Below are 23,640 nucleotides of genomic sequence, written 5' to 3' on the forward strand. Positions count from 1 at the left end.
AATATCATAAACACCCGGCCAAAAATCTCTAACCTTTCCCTCCAAATTTCCGAAAACTCCACCCCCAATCTTTTAAATAGCCAACCCCTACCTAAACCCGGAAAAAACCCAATCCCATTCTCTGCAGCGCCATGGCCGGATTTCCGATCGAAGACGGGTTCTCCGCCGATCGTCTCTTCAACCAGGGATTCTCTTACACAGACGACGATATGATATTTGTCCCTCACTACATAGATTTCCCCACAGACTCAGTCAATCTCACCAAAAACATCCAACTCTCAATCCCATGGCCGCTCTCGGCGGCATCGGCATCGGCATCATCCACTACAACAATCTCCCCTCCCACCAAGCTGCGTTAATCCGATCCGCCAAATCACGTCGAATCCCTTTCATTTCCGATCCCATCTTCAAAATGCCCTCCGATTCCATCCATTCCGTCTCCGACTTTGAATCCTCGCCTTGCGTTTTTGTTACCGACTCCGGGAATTCAAAAACCAAACTTTTAGGTATTGTAGAGAGATCCGACTGGGAAACTTTGTCCGATAAGTAAGGTCCGATTTCTGGTTATATGTTAGGCCTTCCTATTTCTGCACCTTCGACCTATACTTTCGAGCAAGCCGCGGCTTTTTTGTCTGCACGAAAGTTGAATTTGCTGTCTGATCTTGACGGGGAGCTTGTTGATTTGGTTACAATGGCGGATGTGGAGATTCCGAAATTAGGGCTGCCGTCGGATGGGGAGTTTATGGTGGGGGCGGCGATGGGGATGAGAGAGGAGGATAAGGAGAGGTTGGAGCATTTGGTGAAGGCGGAGGCGAATGTTGTGGTGATGGATAGTTCGCAGGGAAATTCGATTTATCAGATTGAGTTGATCAAGTATGTGAAGAGGACTTATCCTGAGTTGGATGTTATTGGAGGGAATGTTGTGACGGCGTACCAGGCGCGCGCAGAATCTGATTCAGGCTGGGGTTGATGGGTTGATTGTTGGGATGGGTTCGGGGTCCATCTGTACTACTCAGGAGGTTTGTGCAGTGGGCAGAGGACAGGTAATATTCGATTCGTAGAAATGAGGAAATGGATTCTTTGATATGATTCTATGTTTAAAACCGCTCCATTCCTTTGTTTCTGATCATGTCTTCTGAAGAATTGAATCACTTGATTGTCATAGTATTCCTTGATTGTTAATTATATTACAGCTTTAAAACTGAGAGAATACATTAGAAAACTCGTGGGATTTTTTTTTTGTTAGCATGTTAATCAATAGTGGATTGATGTTATTTGTGTCTTTCACTGGAATGGCATTGATTTTTCCTCTGATCACTGAGTAATGTCGGTACATATGAACTTCTATGATCGATTTACATGCATATTTACTCGACGTCTCGATGAAAATTCCCCATTTGTTTATGCTGATTCATTAAGCTTCATATTAAGTGAAGTATGCATGGAAGAAATTCTATTTTAGACAACATGGTTGTGAGTCTTGTGATGTTATCTGTTAACCATTTCTCACAGTACTTGATTGATTACATCATGTCTTCTTTCTTTAAAATATATAGGCAACAGCAGTTTACAAAGTCTCATCAATTGCTGACCATAGGGGTGTGCCTGTCATTGCTGATGTGGGCATTGCAAATTCTGGACATATTGTCAAAGCTTTGGTACTTGGAGCATCTACTGTTATGATGGGAAGTTTTTTAGCTGGCAGCAGTGAGGCTCCTGGATTTTATGAATATCAGGTACGTAGGACTATGAATAATTCAATTTATTTGATAACATGAACACTTTGTTGATCATACATGTATGGTGAGTGTTTGTGTATGTTTCTTCACCCACTTCATTTTTTTTTTCTATTCGACGCATTTCAATGGTGGATTTTTACTTGTTTTGTCATGTTACCTGACAATTTTCAGAGCACACAGTTATAACGTTCTCATTTTTTATTTTTTATTTTGTTTCTTATTCCTTTTCAAAAAAATAAAAACCTTCTCGTTTTTCTTGATTCAAGGGTGTATATTTTATTTTGTAGTATAAAACCTTTTTGCTCCGTTTTTTTGATAGGTGCTCGAAGTGGTCGGTTCAAAAACCTTTTTGCTCCTGTTCTTTTGATGGGTGCACGAAGTGGTCGGTTCAAAAACCTTTTTTCTCCGATCTGACGCATGTCAATGGTGGATTTCTATTGGATGTCTTATGTTACTAGATATTTTTCGTAGCACACAGTTATACTTTTTCTAATTTTTCTTGTTTTAGAGGTGTTATGAAGTTGTTGCTTCTTTCTGTTGTCCATTTGCTACATGTCCATTCTCTGCTGGGTGGGTTTTCTGAATATGAATGCCATCATGCCATTTGGACTGTTGCTGTTACATGTATCTCACAACGCATATCCATATCCAGGTTTCCACTTTAGTAAGCAGTTGTAGTTAGTGGAGTTAAGCTGTTTCTTCCAGTTAGTATGTGGATAGGTTAGGAGGTAGTTTGATCTTAGTGGGCTTTGTTTAATTGGTAGTCAGTTAACTTGTTCACATATTATTCTGTACTTGGATTTATATTGCAAAAAGTGAACGAGAAAGGCGTCTTTGGCCAAATTAAACACTGTGTTATCCCGAGGGTGGGTTCCCTCAAAGTAACCCAAATTCTTCGCTCTCTTTACCATCTTCACATTCTCTTTCTCTATAGTTGCAAGCTAGTTTTTCAGTGTTTTCCCTTTACGGTATCGTTCTCGTGGCAACAAAAATAGGGAGGAACACAGCGTCCATACCAAAGTGGTATCAGAGCCTAGGGATGGATCAAAGGGTGGAGCAGCTTGAAACTGATGTGGGTTCTCTCAAGAGCGGGCAACAACAATCATGGACAGAATGACTGAGCTCTTTGAAAAATTAAGCACAAAGGTCGATCAATTATCTACCCAATCAGTAAGCACAAAGGTCTATCAATTGTCTACTCAATCTGCTCGTGATGTTGCTGAGAGTTCCGAAGTTCAACCGAGAACCAATGGCGGATGGCCGGATGTTAACGGAAACGGAGGGACACAGGCCAACGGTTTTTATCAACCATACGCTCCAAGACTAGTTAAGTTGGATTTCCCGAGTTTCAATGGCAGAGAAGACCCAACTAGTTGGGTATGTAGAGCGGAGCAATTTTTTGATTTTCATGCAACGCTGGAGGCAGAACGAGTTGCATTAGCATCCTTTCATCTCGAGGGAGACACTCAACTGTGGTACCAACTACTTAAGCAAGAGAAAGGAGCAGTTTCATGGAAAGAATTTAGCGAGGGGCTCCACTCACGCTATGGTCCTACTCAATTCCTTGACTTCTTTGGCGAGCTAACAAAACTTCAACAAACGGGATCTGTAAATGATTATCAAACACAGTTTGAGAAGCTATTGGCGAAGGTTAGTCATTTTCAACAAACACGTCAAGTTAGCTGCTTTGTAAGTGGGTTGAAGGATAGTATTAAAGCGGATGTGATGGCTGCTTCGCCTGCTACCTTATCGGCGGCAATTGGGTTAGCCCGATTATACGAAGCTTGTAATTTATCCCAACGACGAGCTATACCGCCTGACATAAGAAGGAATGTTCCGGCAAATAAAGATGGAGTGATTAGTCGTCCCATCCTACCAGTACGTAAGGTGTCACCGGCTGAATTACAAGAACGAAGGGCAAAGGGGCTGTGTTACAATTGCAATGAAAAATTTAGCCCAGGACATCGCTGCAAGAAATTATTTGTTATAGAAGCATGTTTGGAAGAAGTGGATGGAGATGTTATCATGGAGGACGAGGATACTTTAGAGGAACATTCAACGGAGGTGCCAGAAATATCACTCAATGCTATCTCAGGCGTACGGGCTCCAGAGACCATGCGGGTAAAAGGGAGCATTGAAAGGGTGGCTGCCATGGTGTTGATAGACTCGGGTAGCACTCAGAATTTCGTGAGTGAGACTTTAGCAAAGAAGGTGGGCTTGTGGCCAATCATGGGAGGCCAATTTGAAGTGGTCGTTGCCTCTGGAGCTAAATTGTCCAGTTCAGGTAAATGCATGGGTGACATATTAAATTTGCAAGGAGTTCCAATTTCTATAGATTTTTATTTACTTCCATTAGAGGGATATGATGTTGTATTGGGTACCCAGTGGCTGCGTACACTAGGCCCAATTATTTGGGATTTTTCAAGGATGCAAATGAAATTTAAGGTGAACGACAAGGAAGTGACTCTACAAGGCTTGTCCAATCCAGAGGATAGGGTGGTGGATGATTCTAAATTCATCCGTACGAGCAAAAAGAATGGACAGGGTGTGTTGCTTCAGTTGTTTGCAGTAGGGGTCTCGCAGTCTCTACCCAATCCACTACCTAATGACCATAACTTGCAGCAACTAATGGAAAAAGTCATTGAGGCATTTGAAGAACCAAATGGCCTACCCCCTCCACACCTGCATGATCATAAGATTCCTCTTTTGCCAGGGAGTGGTCCAGTCATTGTGAAGCCCTACCAGTATCCGCATTACCCAAAGATGGAGATCGAAAGGTTAGTAGCGAAGATGCTTGCAACAGGGGTGATTCGTCCAAGCAATAGTCCTTACTCATCACCAGTGATCTTAGTGAAGAAGCAAGACGGTTCATGGCGGATGTGTGTCTATTACAAGGCTCTCAATAAAATTACGATCAAGGACAAGTTTCCTATCCCTGTAATTGATGAATTATTGGATGAATTGAATGGTGCAAGGTCTTCTCTAAGCTTGATTTGCGCTCCGGTTATCACCAAATCAGAGTCCGCCCTGAAGATACCCCAAAGACGGCTTTTAGAACACACCATGGGCATTATGAGTTTTTGGTGATGCCATTCGGTCTCACCAACGCGCCGTCTACCTTCCAAGCCTTAATGAATGAGGTATTTCAAGAATACTTGAGGAAATTTATTTTGGTATTCTTCGACGATATCTTAATATATAGTAAATCTTGGGTTGATCATATTCGGCATTTGGAGATTACTTTGTCTATTCTTGAATTTCACAAACTGTTTGTGAAAAAAGAAAAATGTGAGTTTGGACAGAAGCAGGTCAGGTAACTTAGCCATGTCATTTCAGAAAATGGTGTAGCCGTTGATCCAGACCAGGTAGCAACAATGATGGAGTGACCAAATCCCCATACGCCTAAGGCATTACGTGGTTTCCTTGGCTTAACTGGATATTACCGAAAATTTATCCAAGATTTTGCTCACACAAATGTTGAAGAAGGATTCATTCAAGTGGACCCCAGTTGCTGAAGTGGCGTTTCAGCGTTTGAAAGAGGCAATGACACGAGCTCCGGTTCTAGCTCTTCCAGATTTTACCAAGGTATTCATAGTTGAATGTGATGCAAGTGGATCCGGTGTGGGGGCTGTCTTGATGCAAGAGAGTCCAATTGCCTTCTTTGGTCATGCATTGCACGGAAATCATCTATTGCTATCCACATATGAGAAGGAGGTTTTGGCATTAGTGCTAGCTGTCCAAAAGTGGCGGCCATATTTGTTGGGACGTAAATTCGTGGTGAGATCCAATCAGGGGAGTCTTAAATATCTTTGGGACCAGCAAATCACAACCATTGCCCAACAAAGATGGTTATACAAACTCATGGGATTTGATTTTGTCATAGAGTACAAGAAAGGCAAGGAAAATATTGTAGCTGATGCACTATCAAGGAGAGACGAAAAAGGAAGGCTAGAGGCTATCTCTCACCCCATTCCGAACTGGATGGAAGCTGTCAAAGAAGAGAACATTACACACCCAGAATTGGTCGGTATAATTCAAAAAGTGATTCAAGGAGAAGCCGTGGGCCCATGGAGATATCAAGATGGAGTTCTATTTTTCAAAAATAGAATTTATCTAGCAGCAGATTCTTCTCTACTCCAGGTGATTATTGGACAGTTTCACGACACAGTACTCACGAAGGCTATCAGAAAACTCTCCACCGGCTTCGATCCAGCTTCTATTGGAAGGGCATGCGTGGACACATCAAGGTCTTCATCAAAGACTGTGACACATGTCTATTTTTCAAGGAGAAGCCGTGGTCCCATGGAGATATCAAGATGGAGTTCTATTTTTCAAAAATAGAATTTATCTAGCAGCAGATTCTTCTCTACTCCAGGTGATTATTGGACAGTTTCACAACAGTACTCACGAGGGCTATCAGAAAACTCTCCACCGGATTCGATCCAGGTTCTATTGGAAGGGCATGCGTGGACACATCAAGGTCTTCATCAAAGATTGTGACACATGTCTATTTTTCAAGGAGAAGCCGTGGGCCCATGGAGATATCAAGATGGAGTTCTATTTTTCAAAAATAGAATTTATCTAGCAGCAGATTCTTCTCTACTCCAGGTGATTATTGGACAGTTTCACAACAGTACTCACAAAGGCAATCAGAAAACTCTCCACCGGATTCGATCCAGGTTCTATTGGAAGGGCATGTGTGGACACATCAAGGTCTTCATCAAAGATTGCGAGACATGTCAGCGCCACAAGATTGAGAATCTCGCTCCAGCGGGGCTTCTTCAGCAATTGCCAATTCCTAACCAGGTATGGGAAGATGTTTCGATGGATTTTGTAGATGGCTTACCCATGTGAAAAGGGAATTCCACTATAATGGTGGTTGTTGATAGGCTCTCTAAGTATGCACATTTTATACCTACTGTCCATTCTTATACAGCCGTTGGAATTGCTCAATTATATTTTGATCACATATTTAAGCTGCATGGCATGCCTAGAACGATCGTTTGTGATCGAGATCCGACATTTACTAGAACATTTTGGTCAGAATTATTTCATTTGAATGGCACCAATTTCAACTATAGTTCGGCCTACCACCCTCAAACAGACGGCCAAACCGAAGTCGTCAACCTTACATTGGAGATGAACCTACGATGTTTCACTAGCTCTCAACCCAAGGACTGGATCAGGTGGTTATCATGGGCAGAGTATTGTTACAACACTAACTGGCATTCGGCTACGAAGAAGACACCGTTTGAAGTTGTTTATGGGCGGACTCCTCCGACACTATTGACTTATGTTCAAGGCACGGCAAAGGTGGCAGCAGTGGAGCAAGAGCTGATGGATCGAGATCCAGTTGTAAAAGATCTAAAGATAAGTCTTAAGGAGGCTCAATCGAGAATGAAGAAAATTTATGACTCTCATCATAGAGACCGGGAATTTGCAGGAGACTGGGTTTATCTTAAACTCCAGCCATATAGGCAATCGTCATTATCTCTGAGAAGCAATTTCAAGCTTTCTCCCAGATATTATGGGCCATTTAAGGTTCTTAAACGAACAGGTGCAGTGGCATACAAGTTGGAGTTGCCTGCGGAATCTCGCATTCATCCCGTTTTTCATGTATCTTTGCTCAAGAAGAATCTTGGAGATGGAATTCCGGTTCAATCACAGCTGCCTGAGGTACGTGAGGAAGATAAGAAGTTGCATCCAAGTCCCCAAGCCATTCTAGACCGTCGGATGCGCAAGAAAAAAGAAGAGATCTTGATCCATTGGCACGGTCTTTCTCCGTCAGAGGCTACTTGGGAACAAGGTTTTAAATTTCGGTTTCGGCCACCACCGAGACCAAAACGTTTCGGTTTCGGGCCGAAATTTCTGCCGAAATCATGTAAAAATATAATTATGATTTTGTTTATTTTTTTTAATTTCGACAGAAATGTCTAAAATTTCGGTGTCAATTTCAGCAATTTCGGTTGAAATTTGGCTACTTCGGTTGAAATTTCATAAATTTCGGTGTACATTTTTAAAAATTCGGTGTAAATTTTGTAAAAAATCCAAAAATGAAATTTCGGTGAAATTTTGGTAAAATTTCGGCAAAATCTTGTAAAGAAACGACTTCATGTGAATTTCATTTCGGTTTGTGCCGAAACCGAAATATTTCGGCCGAAACGTTTCTTGGGAAAACCTGAATCAAATGAAGAAACAATTTCCAGATTATGCCCTTGAGGACAAGGGCGAAAATTAGGGGGAAGGGTTGTTACTTGTATCTCACACCACGTTTCCACTTTAGTAGGCAGTTGTAGTTAGTGGAGTTAAGCTGTTTCATCCAGTTAGTATGTGGATAGGTTAGGAGGTAGTTTTATGACTTTATCTTAGTGGGCTTTGTTTAATTGGTTGTCAGTTAACTTGTTCATATATTATTCTGTACTCGGATTTATATTTCAAAAAGTGAACAAGAAAGGCATCTTTTGCCAAATTAAACAGTGTTATCCGGAGGGTGGGTTCCCTCGAAGTAACCCAAATTCTTCACTCTCTTTACCTCTTCACATTCTCTTTCTCTATAGTTGCAAGCTAGTTTTTTAGTGTTTTCCCTCTACAGTATCCTTCTCGTGGCAACAAAAATAGGGAGGAACATGGCGTCCATACCAGTTGCATCATTACAGGATGATGTAGATCAACATGAATGTTAAACTAGGATGCTATCTGATGTAGTCTCCAACCATAAGCAATTTGCAAAAGAAAAAAAATAAATCAATTTTGATGCAATAAAGCTGAAAAAACCACCTTTATTGAGTGTTGGCATGGAGGGAACAAGGGAGTAAAAACTGATTTTTACAAAGGTAAACAGATACAAGCATACTACACCTAACCACTCTTTGTTCCTAGTTTTATCCTCACGAAATTCACAATTCTCGATCTTTTTAGCACTGTTTAAAACCTTTCTGAGTCGATCGTTGACTCTTCTGAGTCGACTTGGTTTTGGCACTACCAAGTCAATTAATAATTTCTTTGACTTGTGCGATTAAATAAATGCACACTGCATCAATGATTTATTTGCTCGATTCAATTCGGTTTTACCTTGGGTGAGAGTACAAGTTTACAATTTTATCCTTTTAAATGACACTCCTCCCCATCCCTCTTCTCTCCCCTTAACTGTTTTTAAATGGCATGCAAGGATACATTGTTTAGTGACCAGTTGTAGGAACCACTCTAAACTATTCTCTTTTGGGTTCTTTTTTGTAAATGAGCTTAATGAACTCTCACTGTATTTTCTTTGTGAAGTCCATACCAATCTCTTTCTCTTTCTCTTTAAAGCACAGTTGTAAATTTCGTTTCGTTTCGTCCGAAATGGACGAAACGTTTCGGTTTTGGCCGAAAACCAGAACGAAATGACTCAAATTTCGTTTCGTTCCGGATTTCGGCCGAAATTGACCAAATTTACAGAAATTTGACGAAATTTACCGAAAAGTTTCGAACGAAATTGTCCGAAATTTCGTTTCGGTGGCCAAAACGAAATGGCCATAGAAACGAAATTTACAACTATGCCTTGAAGTGAAGTTTTGTTTTTCTTCTATTCTCGTGTGTGGGGTTTCTTTATCCCTTCTTAGGAGATTATTTTGTTTCTATCTTCCCCAGCTCTCTACAAGACGCATGCTGAGCAACAAACCATTGGTACTTGATATGCTTGCTATTTTTAGCTACCTTGTTACTGTAGAATATTGTATCTAATTGCCATTAAAAATATATTGTATCTAATTTTTTGGGAAATTCATGGAACCCTTTTGTTGTAGACTATAGCTCAATCCATAGTTTCAAAACTCCCTCGTGTCATTGTCAACTTGCCCGACTTGACTGTATTTAACTTTGGTCGAGTTCTTGATCAAGTCCACATTTTACCCTACACAGCCAATCAAAACTCCTTTGTCTCCCCTGAGATATGACCTCGTCAACCGAGTACGCAGCCATGCCACACCGAGTCGACTAGGATTTGCTTTGACCGCTTTTTGGCCCGCATCCATATTTTGAAACATTGTTTCAACCAACCATTAACAGAGAATGCACTTATGCTTTGAATGTATAAAAAGAGCAGGAATGTGTACACCATTCCCATTATATTTTTCTCAGCCATGATTCAACCTCGGAATCTTGATTCAGCTTTGATAAGCAACACGATCGAGTTCACCGGAGAAGTTGGACTAGGCTTGGGTGTTTGTTTTTGGCAAAGCCTTTCCAATCAAGTGAGCATTGCCCACCGATCACACAACTAGGATATCATCAAGTGGTGTGATTAGTTATATATCATCAACTAGAGTAATCAACCGGTTGATTATATTGATTACTCTTGAATGATGAAACACATGGGCCAGGTATCTCACTAAGTTGTGAGATTTTTTGTTCATCCGCAGTAGGTCCCGTCTAGTTGTGTCCACCTCACATGTCAAAGAAGTGCCACATCTGATCGGACCGTGGACCATAGTATCCCGCACATGCGCGGAGTGTGTTCATAGATATAAAACTATTTCTATTAGAAACCATATCATATTGCTTATCAACCATGGATTTTTCATAATTCTGGTTGCATTGCTATTTTGTTCAAATATTATTGAGAATTTGTAGGACATCCACAGGTTTGACTTTAATGGATGTTCAAGACTTTTCCTCTTTCATGAAGATATTCACTGTTGTGTCGGTGTTTTTGTGTTAGTCACAAATTGCTATTTTGATTGGTCCTATTTGGTTTAATAATTTTTTTTTGAACTGGCATGGTATAGATGCCCTTCAATAGGTCTTTTTTTTTCCCGCTTTGTTTACCATGACATTTTGCTTTACTAGGGTGATCGTCGAATAAAGAAGTATAGAGGCATGGGCTCCCTTGAAGCCACGACAAAAGGAAGTGACGCGCGGTACTTGGGTGATAAGTTGAAGCTAAAGGTTGCTCAGGGAGTTGTAGGGGCTGTACCAGACAAAGGATCAATTTTAAAATTTATTCCTTATACAATGCATGCTGTCAAGCAAGGATTCCAAGATCTTGGTGCATCCTCTTTGCAGTCTGCCCATGACCTTTTGAGATGGGGGGTATTAAGATTAGAGGTAAGATTTAGTATTAAATGATATTTGGTTCTAGTTAGTCTAGTATGGATGTGATTACTATATATTTCTATGGGAGGCCCAGAGTGTTGTTATTTAGATGTTTCTTTATGCCAATGAAATCTATGCTTGCTATAGAATCACGCGTACATGACTACTGTTGATGCATATCCAAATTAATATCCAACTCGACTCCCACGTACCTAAGCAGCCAGCCACTGAGAAGAATGAATTGATAGCTTACTTTACCTTGAAATAGCTACTGAATGCCTGTTCTTTCTCACTGCATTGTTTGGACGTAATTTCTTTTCCAATTATTCCTCCTAGCGTTTCTGAAAACATTGGAAGCATGAAATCGCAAAGATCGTTGTGTAGGAAAAAGAGTTCACCATAGTTAGCATTTTATTTAATGAGCAGATTGGGTCCCCTATGTTTCATGTCTTTTTCAAGAAACAGTTAGGGGGGTTGAAGCAGGTTCAATGTTAGAAGCAGTTTATGCTTGGCTTGATTTTCTCATGAGGTTCAATGAATTGTGTTATACAGGTCCGGACAGGAGCTGCACAAGCTGAAGGTGGGGTACATGACTTGGTTTCCTATGAGAAGAAGCCTTTCTGAGGCTTCTCAATTTCACATCCAGGGGCTGCTACCACTCTGGTAATTTTGTTTTTGTGCCTGTTCTACTCCAGTTTGATATTTAGCATGCAGTGTTGAGGGAATTCGTGTGGTTAAAAGCTTGGTAGTTTATTAAGTTATATGTTGCTCAACTACCAATCTGGTTCTTCTTGTCCGCCAATATTTGTTGCAAATAAGAAGCTTCTAATAGGTTCTCAAAACTTGTTTACAAGCCTTGGACCATCCATTTTTATATACTTTGATGTAAGGTGGTAACTTATAAGCTGGCAGAAGGTTAGCATTATTAATGATAGAGGGATGATATTGTTATTGTTATTATTAGTTTTATTATATCAGAACAGGTTAGAAACTACTGCATTTTCAATTCATTTGATCTTCTATCCTGATTTTTTGTACCAACATGGGTCATTTGGGTATTCGGTGACCGCATCCATGCGTCGCTATGGTTAAAATTGTTTGACTAGATGATCATTAACATTATATCGCAGCAGGAAGCAATCACAAGAGGCTTTTCGAAATAAACCAAAATCCAAAAACATGTATAAAAGACATGCATTTATACTAGAACAGTGTCAACTGAGAGTCAAATGCTTATGAAACCATTACCATTAGATCCGGAATGGTGCAAAACCCCTAGAATTGCCCTATGCAGAAGCAAATCTCAAAGGGTTTTCACAAGTAATCAAAATCCAAATACTCACGGAAAATGCCCTCAATTACTAAAACAGTATCAACGGAGGCTTGAACGTCTCTAAAACTATCACCATTTGATCCAAAAGGGTGGAAAACCCTAGGAACCAACCTTGCCCTTAAAAAATCTGCTCCAAACTGGGATGAACCGGCCCCAACAGTAAGCCTGAACCAAAAAATAGAAAAATAAAATTAAAAGTGGCGGTTCAAGAACGTGTGGCCTGGGATCATGGTCACGGTCGGTGCTACATGCGCCACGCTCACCTTTTTTTTTTTTGAAAAATTTGCGGACCCTTAATGGGCCGAATGGGTCGGGACCGACCCGGATTTCTAGTCGTAGTCCAGCCTGGAACACTGATTAAAATAGTATTATTTCTGATAAAATTTCAAAAATTACATATTTTTAGCTTAATTTCAGGATGTTGCCGTCAAAGATCCAGAAGTCTGATCGACACGCGGTAGTTGCGTTGGACTCCAGACGTTTCCTCTTTCCATCCATGACGTCTGATCGACGGTCTGACGGCCAAATCTCTAGTGGTGGCTGGATTTCCTTACTGCCCGTAAAAACCCAAAATACCTCAATTTTCACCGTTTTTCATGGTCTCTTCACTGTTTTTCGCCTAAACCTCAGTTCTAATACCGCGTGTTGATTTTCTAACGCTGTAGAGAAGGTTGGCTTGGATCTTTGGCGTTAAATTTTAAAGAAAACATGTTATTTCTATGGTTTTGAATGTAAATTGGAAAAACACTCACCGAAAGCCACTGATGGTGATTTGGAACTTGAAACCTCGCTAGAAACCTTCCTTCTTTGGGTTTCTCACTCCAAAAGATTCGATGATGGAACCGGCCTGTAGCCTTCTTTCGACTTGGAAAACGAAAGAAACTCAAAGCGTAGTTATGCGTGTGAGCAAGGGACCCAAGAAAGTTTCTTATAGGAGTTTTGGGAGAGTGAAGACGTGCTCCTCATCACAGAGCTTTGCCACACGAACTCCCCTCAAATCTCGTTCAAGTTTTCCACTTTCAAGAATCGTGTAAAAAAAAAAAAAAAAAACAGCTAGGCTCCATCTTATTACCTTTGATCCTAGTGCTTGATCATTGCAGTGGCCATCTAAATGCCAAGAATAAATCCTAATGTTAGGGGTAAAATCGGTATATCCGGTACCGAACCTCAAACCCCTTCTCCATTACTCAACTAGACCGACACAGTCCCCGCAGCAACACTCGGTAACAAACATAGATTGGACCTCTTTGATACTCTTATCCCTTGAGCGATACCGAGCTACTAAGGGAATCAAACACAATCGCGGGGATCTCGCCCTTAAACGGGAAATCCGGACGGCCGTTACACGTAAGGCGCGGCTTTTGAATTCAAAATATCCTGCCTAAGTCACCATCCACGATCTTCGCCCATAATCATCGGAAATCATATCTCCACGTGTTTATTCGCCAGCTATCAAGCTCCATGTGGGTTAAATCTAGGGTATGTTGATGTCTCCACGATCTTATTCTCCTGCCATCAAGCTCCACGTGGGTGAAATCAAAGGCACGATTGATATCTCCAAGATCGTGAATCTCCACATAAAAATGGAACTACGCACTCAAGCAAGGGGATTCAACTCTCCCTCTCTTCCTTTTTGGTCTGGTAATTTGACTTAGCTCTCTCCCATTCCCCGTCCATTGTCTGTGATTGTCCATCCCTGACTTGAGTGTCGAAGTGGCCGTCCGGAGCCACAACTCCGGGCCCACTGACGCTTTTTCTCTGAGCACAGGATTACAGACTCTGCAGAGCTAATTCGTGCAATTAGATTTTGGGCGTCATCACATGACTATTTTCATCCCAATATCGTGAAATTACAAAAAAGGTAAAAGTTTGCACGGTTCAGAAATTGATTTCACGGCAGAGTGGAACGGGTGGCCTGTTTGAAATTTGAGGTTATAATCATCAGATGGGAATGAATTTTGAAGCATGACAAGCCCCATGGAAAGGCCTGAAAGATTAAATGGTTTGAATCATTGAACGAGCAGGCCTTATTTATTTATTTTGGAACGTACGCTGGGACTGAACCTTTATCCTCAAGGTTGCGGATTTAAGCTAGAGGCGTGGGCTTAATAAGTTGATGTTTATCTTTGAGTCATTTTTCTGGGATACCCCTGCACTGCACACACGGCACAACTGTTTCCGTTGAGTTTTAAAGGGTCAAGCAGTCAACCATTCTGAAGGGGCGGGAGGAGGGAATATCATCTCCCATTTTTCTTTCTTTAAACTGAAAATAATTTCTCCCACACCTCTCATCAAACTTCCAAAACAATACATAAATTATCTTAGCAACGCTTAGATCGATCGCTTTTGACGCGAGGATTTACATACTATCCCCAGCCCATTTATGTATGAATGTATGTATGTATATAGGAAGCGAAGAAATGCAATTGGCGGAACATTTGTGGCTACATAGCCGGACCGGCCGTGTATTTGACGCCAGTAGAAGGCAACCAGAGATTGCCGTCGATGAACTGGACGACCGTAAAATTACTAGCCTGAGACGAATCGGTAATCACGTGAAAACCCGGCCACTTGACTCGGGCACCCAAAGTAGCCCCAGGCCCGTAATTCATATACTCTCCATAGTAGAGGGTGTTGAGAGCAAAGTCCCCCTGCCACGCCAGCCATCCCTCCGGCCTTATTACGCCACCTATATACGATTGCATGAAAACAGTCCTCGAGTACTCCTTCCATGGCCTGCCTAGGTACGTGGGAGTCGAGTTGGAGGAGGTGAGAAGGTCAGAATCGGCAGTGATGTTGCTGTACTGGATGGAGAAGCCGGTGTTCTGATTGGGGTCTTTGCGGCCTTGAGCAGTTATGGAGTTCTTCTGGTCAGGGAGGGGTTTGCGAGCAAAGATCTGGCAGTTTTGGAAGACGACTGCACCGTTGCCAAATATGAAGTCGACGGTGCCGGAGATTCGGCACTCGCGGTAGAATTGACGGAGAGAGTGGGCGTAGAGAGTGTCCTGGTAGCCACTGATGCTGCACCGGTAGAAGGCGGAGAGGTCGGAGTCAGATCGGAGCGCCACCGCCTGGTGTTTTTGGGGTCCTGCCGTGTTTTCGAACGTCATGTCTCGCGCTATGAACCCCCTTCCTGACACAGCTGCAAATGGAAGAAGAAAACACCGTCACCATTAAAATGGTAGTAAATGTGGAAGATAAAAGTACTGTCAGTGCCATTTAATTTTATTTATGGCATTTATTTAAAGTTCTTAGGGCCGGTAGATGAATCACTTTGTTTGTCGTCTATTCCTAAGAATGGAAAGAAGGACGGAAGAAAGGGTGTTCACAATTGGTTAACGGTAAAAAATATGTATGTTTTTTTCATGGAGGAATGCTCGCTCAACTGGCCGCTTCACCCAACCTCATTAAATCATTCATACAATTAATGCAGTTGGATGAGGTGGTTCTCATGGCCGGGGTGACATTGGCCTGGTTTTTGAAAGGGCATGCAACTTTACTTTAGCAAACTAGCAAAGCCACTGAGATGGCAATTAACAATTTAACAGATAGTGGGTTGAGAGATACATTTGGGGTTGGGGTTGTGGTTGGGATTGGGATGAGCTGATAATCAGAAAAACAAAAATACTTTAGTTGGCTTCGCGACAAGGCTTTAACTCAACTCCTCATGTGAGAACATGAAAAGATGATCGACTTGTGAAATCAAATGCAATGAGACCACCCCCGCCACATCAACCGACCAAATGACATCCCAGTGTTTGATCTAGTGAAAAATCCAAAGCTGATAGCTAAGATGACAGGCTTCTTTTCAAAACTACCTGATGGGGTCCAAAATATACGACCAACCGGCTGTTGACACGTGACCCTCACAGGGGCCACTGCAAAGCCAACACATGTCCTCTGCTAGGTATGCTGTCTGGACCAATCAGGGACTTCCACCAGCACCTCCTAGGTTCCAACTGCACCTCTTAGGTATGAGATCTGGTCCATACAGGGGCTACCACCTGTCTTGGACAGGTGGAAGGACAGGTGGCTCCGAATCACTATAAATAGCCTTCATTTGTGCTAAGGTGAGGGTGCTGAAAAATCTAAGACATTTAGTGTTTTGCTCTGACATTGCTCTGCACTCCTGCTCATACTGACTTGAGTGTCGAAGCGTCCGTCTGGAGTACCACTCCGGGTCGGTCTTCTGACCCTTTGTCTTCTTGTCTGTGCCCTTGTGCAGCGCAGGACTCCACCAACCCTCTAGCCGTGGCTTGTCAAATCAGCCCTTCCGGCCCTACCATAACCTGTTACCGATTTTAGACCTAACACTACCCATCATAAAAACAGTTTCTTTTCAAATTAATAATCATGCATACTAGAAGAAGATTGTCTTTTTATGGAGTGTCGGTGTGTTGGTGCAAGTAAAAAGACTTGAATCGGGCGCACATGGTTCAATGATCCAAGCCACTACAGAACAGAGGATTAGACATGATTTTTTGGAGGAAGGCATACTTAAATGTCATCCGAGCAAGTGGGATAGTTGCTCCTACTCGTACTACGTCCCAGAGAAGACTAATTAATTAATTAATTATGCCCTCGAGTCTACGAAATCCCAAGGGCAAATCACTCATTCTAACCCTTGAACCAACACATTAAATAGAACTGCCGACGACCAAGCCGTAAAAGTACAAACACCCTTTTATAACACTTCTACCCTTGTTTTTCCATATACTGAGCTACTCTTGTCAGAAATTAATTAATTAATGAAAACAAAAGGGGGAAGGGAAAAATCCGTAATTTCCTTACCGAAAGTGGCCGATCTGAACGTCGTCCATCCGTCGACGTAGTTTCGGTTACCGGAAATAACAGTCACACCCATCCCCTCTCCCATCATCATCACATTCCATTTCTTTTTCTTGATCTCCACATTCTCTTTGTAAACTCCTCTCTTTATATAAATCACGTACCGGCGCTCACTGTTATCCGGCGCCGCTAAAACGGCCTCCATGACCGTCGTGAAATTCCCAGTTCCGTCCGCAGCCACCGTTGCGTCGACCGGAACCGACGCCTGCAATAGCCTCCGATGTCCGACGGTCATCCAGTCGGGTAAACCGCTGCCCCGACCGGAAAACTTCCGGCCGGGAACTTGACGTACCATCTGAAGTACGTCTTCGATCATGGAGGTGACCTGAGTGAGACCCCCAGCGACTAAGGATTTGGCGATACCGTCCGTACCGTCGAATCCATCAAGACACGTGTCCTGATTTCCAAGAGCGGCGCTGAGCCAAGATTTCATGTCAGAACCACGTCTCCCGGTGCCGGCTTTAGGGTTGGCCGTGTCGTCGGCTAGAGTTAAGGTGAGCTCATCGGCGGAGAAGTCGAGAAGATCGGTGCAGTCGTTGATGGCATTGGAGAGGCGAAAGTCGTTGAAGATGGGTGCGAAATTGGAGACGAGGGAAAGGACATTATGTATTTGGTCTATCACAGCCTTAACAGACGTCGAAAATACGGCAGAGGTAACTGAAAGGCATTCCGTTTGGAGGTCGGGGGTGGTGAGGGAGAATACAGTTGTTGGAGAGACGGAGAGGAGGAGGAGGAGGGAGATGAGTAAGGTAGGAGGAGGAGCCATACATATATGCGAAGGTGTTGTTGAGAGAGGGTGAGAGAGAGGGAGAGGGGTATCGACTATAAGTATAAGAAGAAGGGGCCGGGGTTTTGAAAGCGCAGGTCAGGTGGGGGAGGGAGGAATTAAAGGATGGGTGTCGGCGGTCAGAAGTGACCGGCATCTTCGTCTTGCGTGCCACTGCCCCTTTTCAAAATATAAATATATAGAAATGCTGTGAGATGAAGGGTCCAGATCAGGTTCTTAAAATGATAACCAACGATGTATATATCCTTCATGAGGAATCCAGACACGTGGGTATAAATCAGTGGCCATTTCCCCGGTAGTTTAGTTTGCTGCTAATGTCTCCCTCCTATTTATCTTGCATGGGAAGTGTTATCGCCACAACCATACATATGACGAAATTATCAACAGTACCCATGCTTTTCAAAAATTATCAATGGGGACAAAAGAGGTCTTGTCAGTAAAAGCTGGACGAAAATATCCTTTGGCATATACAACACGTTTTGACTTTGGAATGAGGTTTTCAAGTCTCTAGGATTGGGGTTATCAGGTATCAAAATGGGGTTACCAATTTCAGAATGGGCTTATCAAGTCCCTGAAAATTGGCCGAGGGTACTAGAGTTTTGGAAGGGGGTTTTCAAGTATTTGGGATTGGGGTTATCTAGTATCAAAATGAGGTTACCAATTTACGAATGATTTGAGAAAATATCAAAATATGGTTGTTCGTGCTCATATCATTTCCCACTTCCCTAATATATTTTCTTCTTAGCCTTACATTATTACTAGGTATCACATCATCACTAGGAGAATTAATAACAAAGGTTCTGTTTGGAAAATGAATCTCCAGCGTTGATAATATTATTTTTCATGAATTTATTCTAAAATTGGAAGTTTTCTTGTTTTCAAGGAAAATTAAAACCTCTTAGACCCTGAATTTTTTTTCAATGAAATGTTATTTTCCATAGATATTTTTTGCCTAAATCCAAACACCCTCTAACAAAGATGTCAAGCAATTCATAATTTGAAATGTTAATTTCCATATTAAGTGTTCAACAATAAAAAGGCCTCCAAAATTGATATAGATGGTGAGAGGGCCCAGGTGAAGGCTCTCATAAAAAGAGCTCAGGCATTCCCTTGCCTTATAATAGAAACTCCTTTCGTTTTCTTACAGTTGTCTTATTAGTGTTAAAGGATGCTACAATTCACAATTCACAATCACAACCAATCAAAACTGTGTTCAATAAAGTTAAGATTTCCATTATTGGAACACTGTATTCACCTTTTGGCTACTGATATCGAAGCGACCACGTTTTGTTTTGATAATGGGAAAAGTCACCTATCGGTCCCTATCCTACACATTTTAATCGGCTACGGGTTACGGAGAGCTTTTTGGGAATTGCGTGTTCGCGCAGTTATCAAACCATGGTCAAGAAGATATCAGTACCAAAACAATTGATATTTATTAGGGCTGCAACTCGGGTCGGGCGGGTCGGGTTTTGGAGAACCCAACCCTACCCGAGAAATATCTCGGGTCGGGTCGAGTCGGGTTGGGTTTTTTTTCGGAAAACCCACGATTCCCAAACCCGACCCTATCCATGATAAATTTCGGGTCGGGTTTTTTCACATTGATGCAATTTTTTAAGGAAAATTCTTGTTTGGCAAGACAACTCAACTCATAGAAGTAGAAATTACACTCACATTACACTTGAATCAAACAATGATGTAATTACACTCACACTACACTTGAATCAAACAATGCCGTAATCAAACAATGTTGTAATTACAATCAAACAATGCTGAATCAAACGCTTGAATCAACTCAACTCATAGAAGCAGAAATTACACTCACATACAATAACAGTAGGTGCGTGGGTTTTCACTTTTAACTTTTAACTAACAATAGAAAAAAAATGAACATACTATAACTTATGTAACTCGGGTCGGGTCGGGTCGGGCCCCTTCAAACCCGGCTCGACCCGAGATTCATGCGGGCTTTTGAATGCTCAACCCGGCTCGACCCGAAACCCATGAAACCTGAACCCGACCCAGGTTATTTTCGGGTCGGGTCGATGCGGGTCGGGTAAAACCCGGCTCGAGTTGCAGCCCTAATATTTATACTGCTATAAATAACAATTGATATTTATACTTGCTATAGATACATGCTTTTAAAATTAAAAAAAATCCGTCAATCACATGTGCAGCTCATTATAAATCAAAACAAACAAAATAAAACTAACTAACAAACCTTTTCAAAAAAAAAAAAAAACTAACTAACAAATAACAAAAGTAATGGAAAGAGCAGGTCCCATTATAATTTTCTAATGGGAAATGATATCAGCACAACCATGTTTTTAAAGTTGCACGCTCCCAGCTTTATCTTTTCTTTTTAACTGCCTTCTTATGGCTTTCCGGGAACTGTAAAAACCTTTTGACAGCTATTTAAGTACTAAAAAAAAAAGATGCTTTGTGGAAATATCAAAACATGGTAGTGCTGTTACCATTTTCCTTTTCTTAATCTCATATTTTTTTATTTTTCATTTTTTATTTTATGGAAATATCAACATATGGTGCTGTTACCATATGTTGATCCAGAAAACACCGTTTTGGGGCCAAACGGCCGTTTGGGAGTGTTTAGGTGCGCAGCCACCGTTTGAAACGCCGTTTGAACGGAGTTTTTGGGCTGTGGGTTTTTACATGTTTGCCCTCACCAAAACCCATTTTTACGTATATGCACGCGATTTTATGCGTTACGCAAATACCAAAAAAGTGGGGGTGTTAATATCATTCTTGAGGACACAAATTTGTTAAATTGTTAATATTTAATTCAAAACAAGGGGCTGCTAATATCATTATATGATCTCTTAATTTTGATTTTCTAAAGACAAAAGAATTAAAAGAAATCCTAGTTCTTACTTTTTTCATCTACTTTGCAAAATTGCAAACCCTCTCACGCCTTACTGCCTCACCTCCACTAGTCCGTCAAATCCGGCAAATCCGGCTGTTAAGAAGAAGGAGAAGAACCCCAAATATACCGTATAGCCATTTATTTTTTTGGCAATGATGTTTAATTTTAATAGTGTTTGAATAAGATCCTAATGACCTTTTAATATTAGGCCTAATGAGAGAGTAGTTGAGTTACATTGAGGCCAACCAAACAATGCCCTTTTTGGTCATTTTACCACTAAAACTTCGTTTTGGGGCATTTGCAACCAAACACACAATACCTCCATTTGCCGTTTAAAACGCCGTCTTGATTTGGCCAACCAAACATGAAAACGCCGTTTGGCAAAACGCTGTTTTGAACTAAAATGCCGTTTTGCAAAACGGCGTTTTAAATGCTATTTCAAACGGTACGCCAAACACACCCTTAATCTCTCTCTCTCTCTCTCTCTAAATGAATACACATATATGCATTATAGGTACCTGTGTACGTATGATGCTGCCCTAACAACCACCATTAGGAGTGGAGTGCCTAGTGGAGTTCTCACTACTGACGAATATTGTAGGACCCACTTCTAGTCGGTCGGCTAGAGAACCTTCTCTAGTCCGCCGACCAAAAACAAAGTGGGCCCACATTGTTTGGATGATCCAAAGCATTCATTTGATGGCCCTGACATAGATAGGGTGTGCTCAAAAAATCAGCTCAATTGCATCATCTTAACTCTTCAATTTGTAGAAGTTAAAATGGACAGATTTGTGGACGTTTATACGCGTCCATTTTAACTTCCACAAATTGAAGGGTTAGGATGATCCTATGGAGATGATTTTTTGGGCACACTCTATCTATATTAGGGCCCATCAAATGAATGCTTTGGATCATCCAAACAACGTGGGCCCATTGTGTTTTTAACCTCCAGTGTCCATTTTTAACGTCCACAAATCGAGGCTTAGGATGATCCTATGGAGACGATTTTTTGGGAAAACCCTATCTATGTTAGAGCCCATCAAATGAATGCTTTGGATCATCCAAACAATGTGGGCCCATTGTGTTTTTGGGGGCAGACTAGATAAGGTTCTCTAGTCGGGGGACTAGAAACACTTTTCTCATTTCCTCTTTAAGATTAAATATATATAATATAAGTTTGGATTCCGAAACATAATCACGTGGTTAAAAAGCTGATACAAAAGCAATAAAAATTTCGTTCATGCATCTAATTGAAATCTTTCACGTTCTTACACACTTTCGGAAAGTAAAGGATTCCTCTCTCTTTCCCTAAATTATAGGCCTTTTGCAGGGCCCCCAGGCGCTCTCTATTAGCATGTTATTTTTTCAAAAAAAGGATAATTCTAAGAAAGCCATTTGTATGCTCGGACACCGGGGGCTTCTTTGAATTTTTCTGGGACAGAACGTATTCCGGATGATGATGATGATAACTGAAATTCTACCAAAATACTAGGAAATGATCAAAATGCCCATATCTTATCGAAAATAACCAGAATAACCCTATGCCAATTTTATGAGAAAGGGGCACTTTGGTAGCTTTTTAGGAGGGGTATTTTGATAATTTTTAATGGGAGGGATATTTTTTATTTTTCAGGAGATAATGGCGTTTTGACCATTCTTTGAGATAGGGGTATTTTGCTTATTTTCCACGAGATAGGATTCCTCTAATTGTGGTGAGTGACGTAGTTCTAATGGAGCACCCTTGTCATTGGGCTCTCGCAAAAGTGCCCTTCACTTTATCATTTCTCTAGATAATTTATTCTCTGATGGTACATCATGGAGCAAGTATCAGACAAAAATAATTTCAATAAAGAAAGGGCTATGATAAATTCACACCCCTGAAGCTCTTACCAAGTACTAATCGAATCCCCGAAATACTGAACAATCCAATCATAAAATCTTACTGTTTCTCCTGAAAGCGGACGGAAGACGATCAGTGCTCGGGCCTCCAGTCAGTGAAAGCAACATGCAAATTATGTGCACAACAAATAGGAAATTGGTACGGGCAGGTCACTTTTAGTCTTCCCTATCTTGAGAAATCAAGGGAAGGAGATAAAACAGAAGAAAAAATAAAGAAATTTTACACGTTAGTGTAAGATAGAAAAATCAGCCTACGTTTCTTTATTTCTCCTCTCCTTGTATAAAAGATTACAACCAGTGTTAATCCCCAACAATATAGGAAGAGTCCCACTAAAATTCCTAAAAGATAAACTCTAAGAAGATAAATATTCAACTAACATCGACCAAATCAAATCTCTCATACTTATCTAGAACCCACACAACTCTAACGCTACCCCAACTACTTTATTCAAGAGTGGACACGTAACATTCCTCCCCCCTAAAATCCGGTCTTGTCCTCAAGATCAAAATTGTTGCCATCTTCATCTTCATAAGAGGCCTCTATCAAAAACAATTTCTTACAACGATGTCCCGGGATGAATTTTTCGTTACAATTATAGGACAACCCTTGTGCTCGTCTCTCCTGCAACTCAGTGGGCGTCATCCGTCGAACCGGAAGCGTAGGAGCGTTGTTGGTTGTGATGGGATTCGCTGCGTCTGACGTTGGAATAGCACGTTGCGACAAATCACGGGCCTCATACAGACGGGCTAGTCCAATAGCACCAGATAAGGTCATTGGTCTACTGGCCTGCACGTTAGTTCTAATAGAATCTCGCAACCCACTAACAAAACAACTCACCTGACGAGCTTGGGGAAGATGTCCGACCTTCGCGAGTAACTTCTCGAACTGAGTTTGGTAATCCCGTACCGATTCAATTTGTTGCAATTTGGTGAGTTCTCTGAAGAAATCCAAGAATTGACTTGAACCGTGTCGAGAATGGAGTCCTTCCTTGAACTCTTCCCAAGTAACTACCTTCATTTCTTGCTTTAGCAATTGATACCATAGTTGGGCGTCACCCTCAAGATGGAAGGAAGCCAACGA

At 41.5% G+C, this 23,640-nt stretch overlaps 2 protein-coding genes and 1 pseudogene across 2 annotated transcripts; 2 read left to right on the top strand and 1 right to left on the bottom strand.

Annotated features, from left to right (window-relative positions):
* The first annotated feature begins 131 nt into the window (after positions 1-131).
* On the top strand, positions 132-970 carry LOC143876431 (inosine-5'-monophosphate dehydrogenase pseudogene; annotated as a pseudogene).
* Positions 971-1,684: 714 nt separating this feature from the next.
* Positions 1,685-4,826, top strand: LOC143878006 (uncharacterized). Its single transcript, XM_077380389.1, has 2 exons — positions 1,685-1,736; positions 2,735-4,826. Exon 2 carries the CDS (start codon positions 2,844-2,846, stop codon positions 4,824-4,826), a length of 1,983 nt encoding a protein of 660 aa, XP_077236504.1. The 5' UTR covers positions 1,685-1,736; positions 2,735-2,843.
* Positions 4,827-14,363: 9,537 nt separating this feature from the next.
* LOC143878007 (pectinesterase/pectinesterase inhibitor PPE8B-like) lies at positions 14,364-17,866 on the bottom strand. Its single transcript, XM_077380391.1, has 2 exons — positions 16,936-17,866; positions 14,364-15,286 (listed from the first exon to the last, which is right to left on the bottom strand). Exons 1-2 carry the CDS (start codon positions 17,756-17,758, stop codon positions 14,589-14,591), a joined length of 1,521 nt encoding a protein of 506 aa, XP_077236506.1. The 5' UTR covers positions 17,759-17,866; the 3' UTR covers positions 14,364-14,588.
* Positions 17,867-23,640: the final 5,774 nt, after the last annotated feature.

This window comes from Tasmannia lanceolata, unplaced genomic scaffold (genome assembly GCF_043159265.1).
Source record: "Tasmannia lanceolata isolate RefF3 unplaced genomic scaffold, GAP_Taslan_0.1 ptg000005l, whole genome shotgun sequence".
Classification (NCBI taxonomy): domain Eukaryota; kingdom Viridiplantae; phylum Streptophyta; class Magnoliopsida; order Canellales; family Winteraceae; genus Tasmannia; species Tasmannia lanceolata.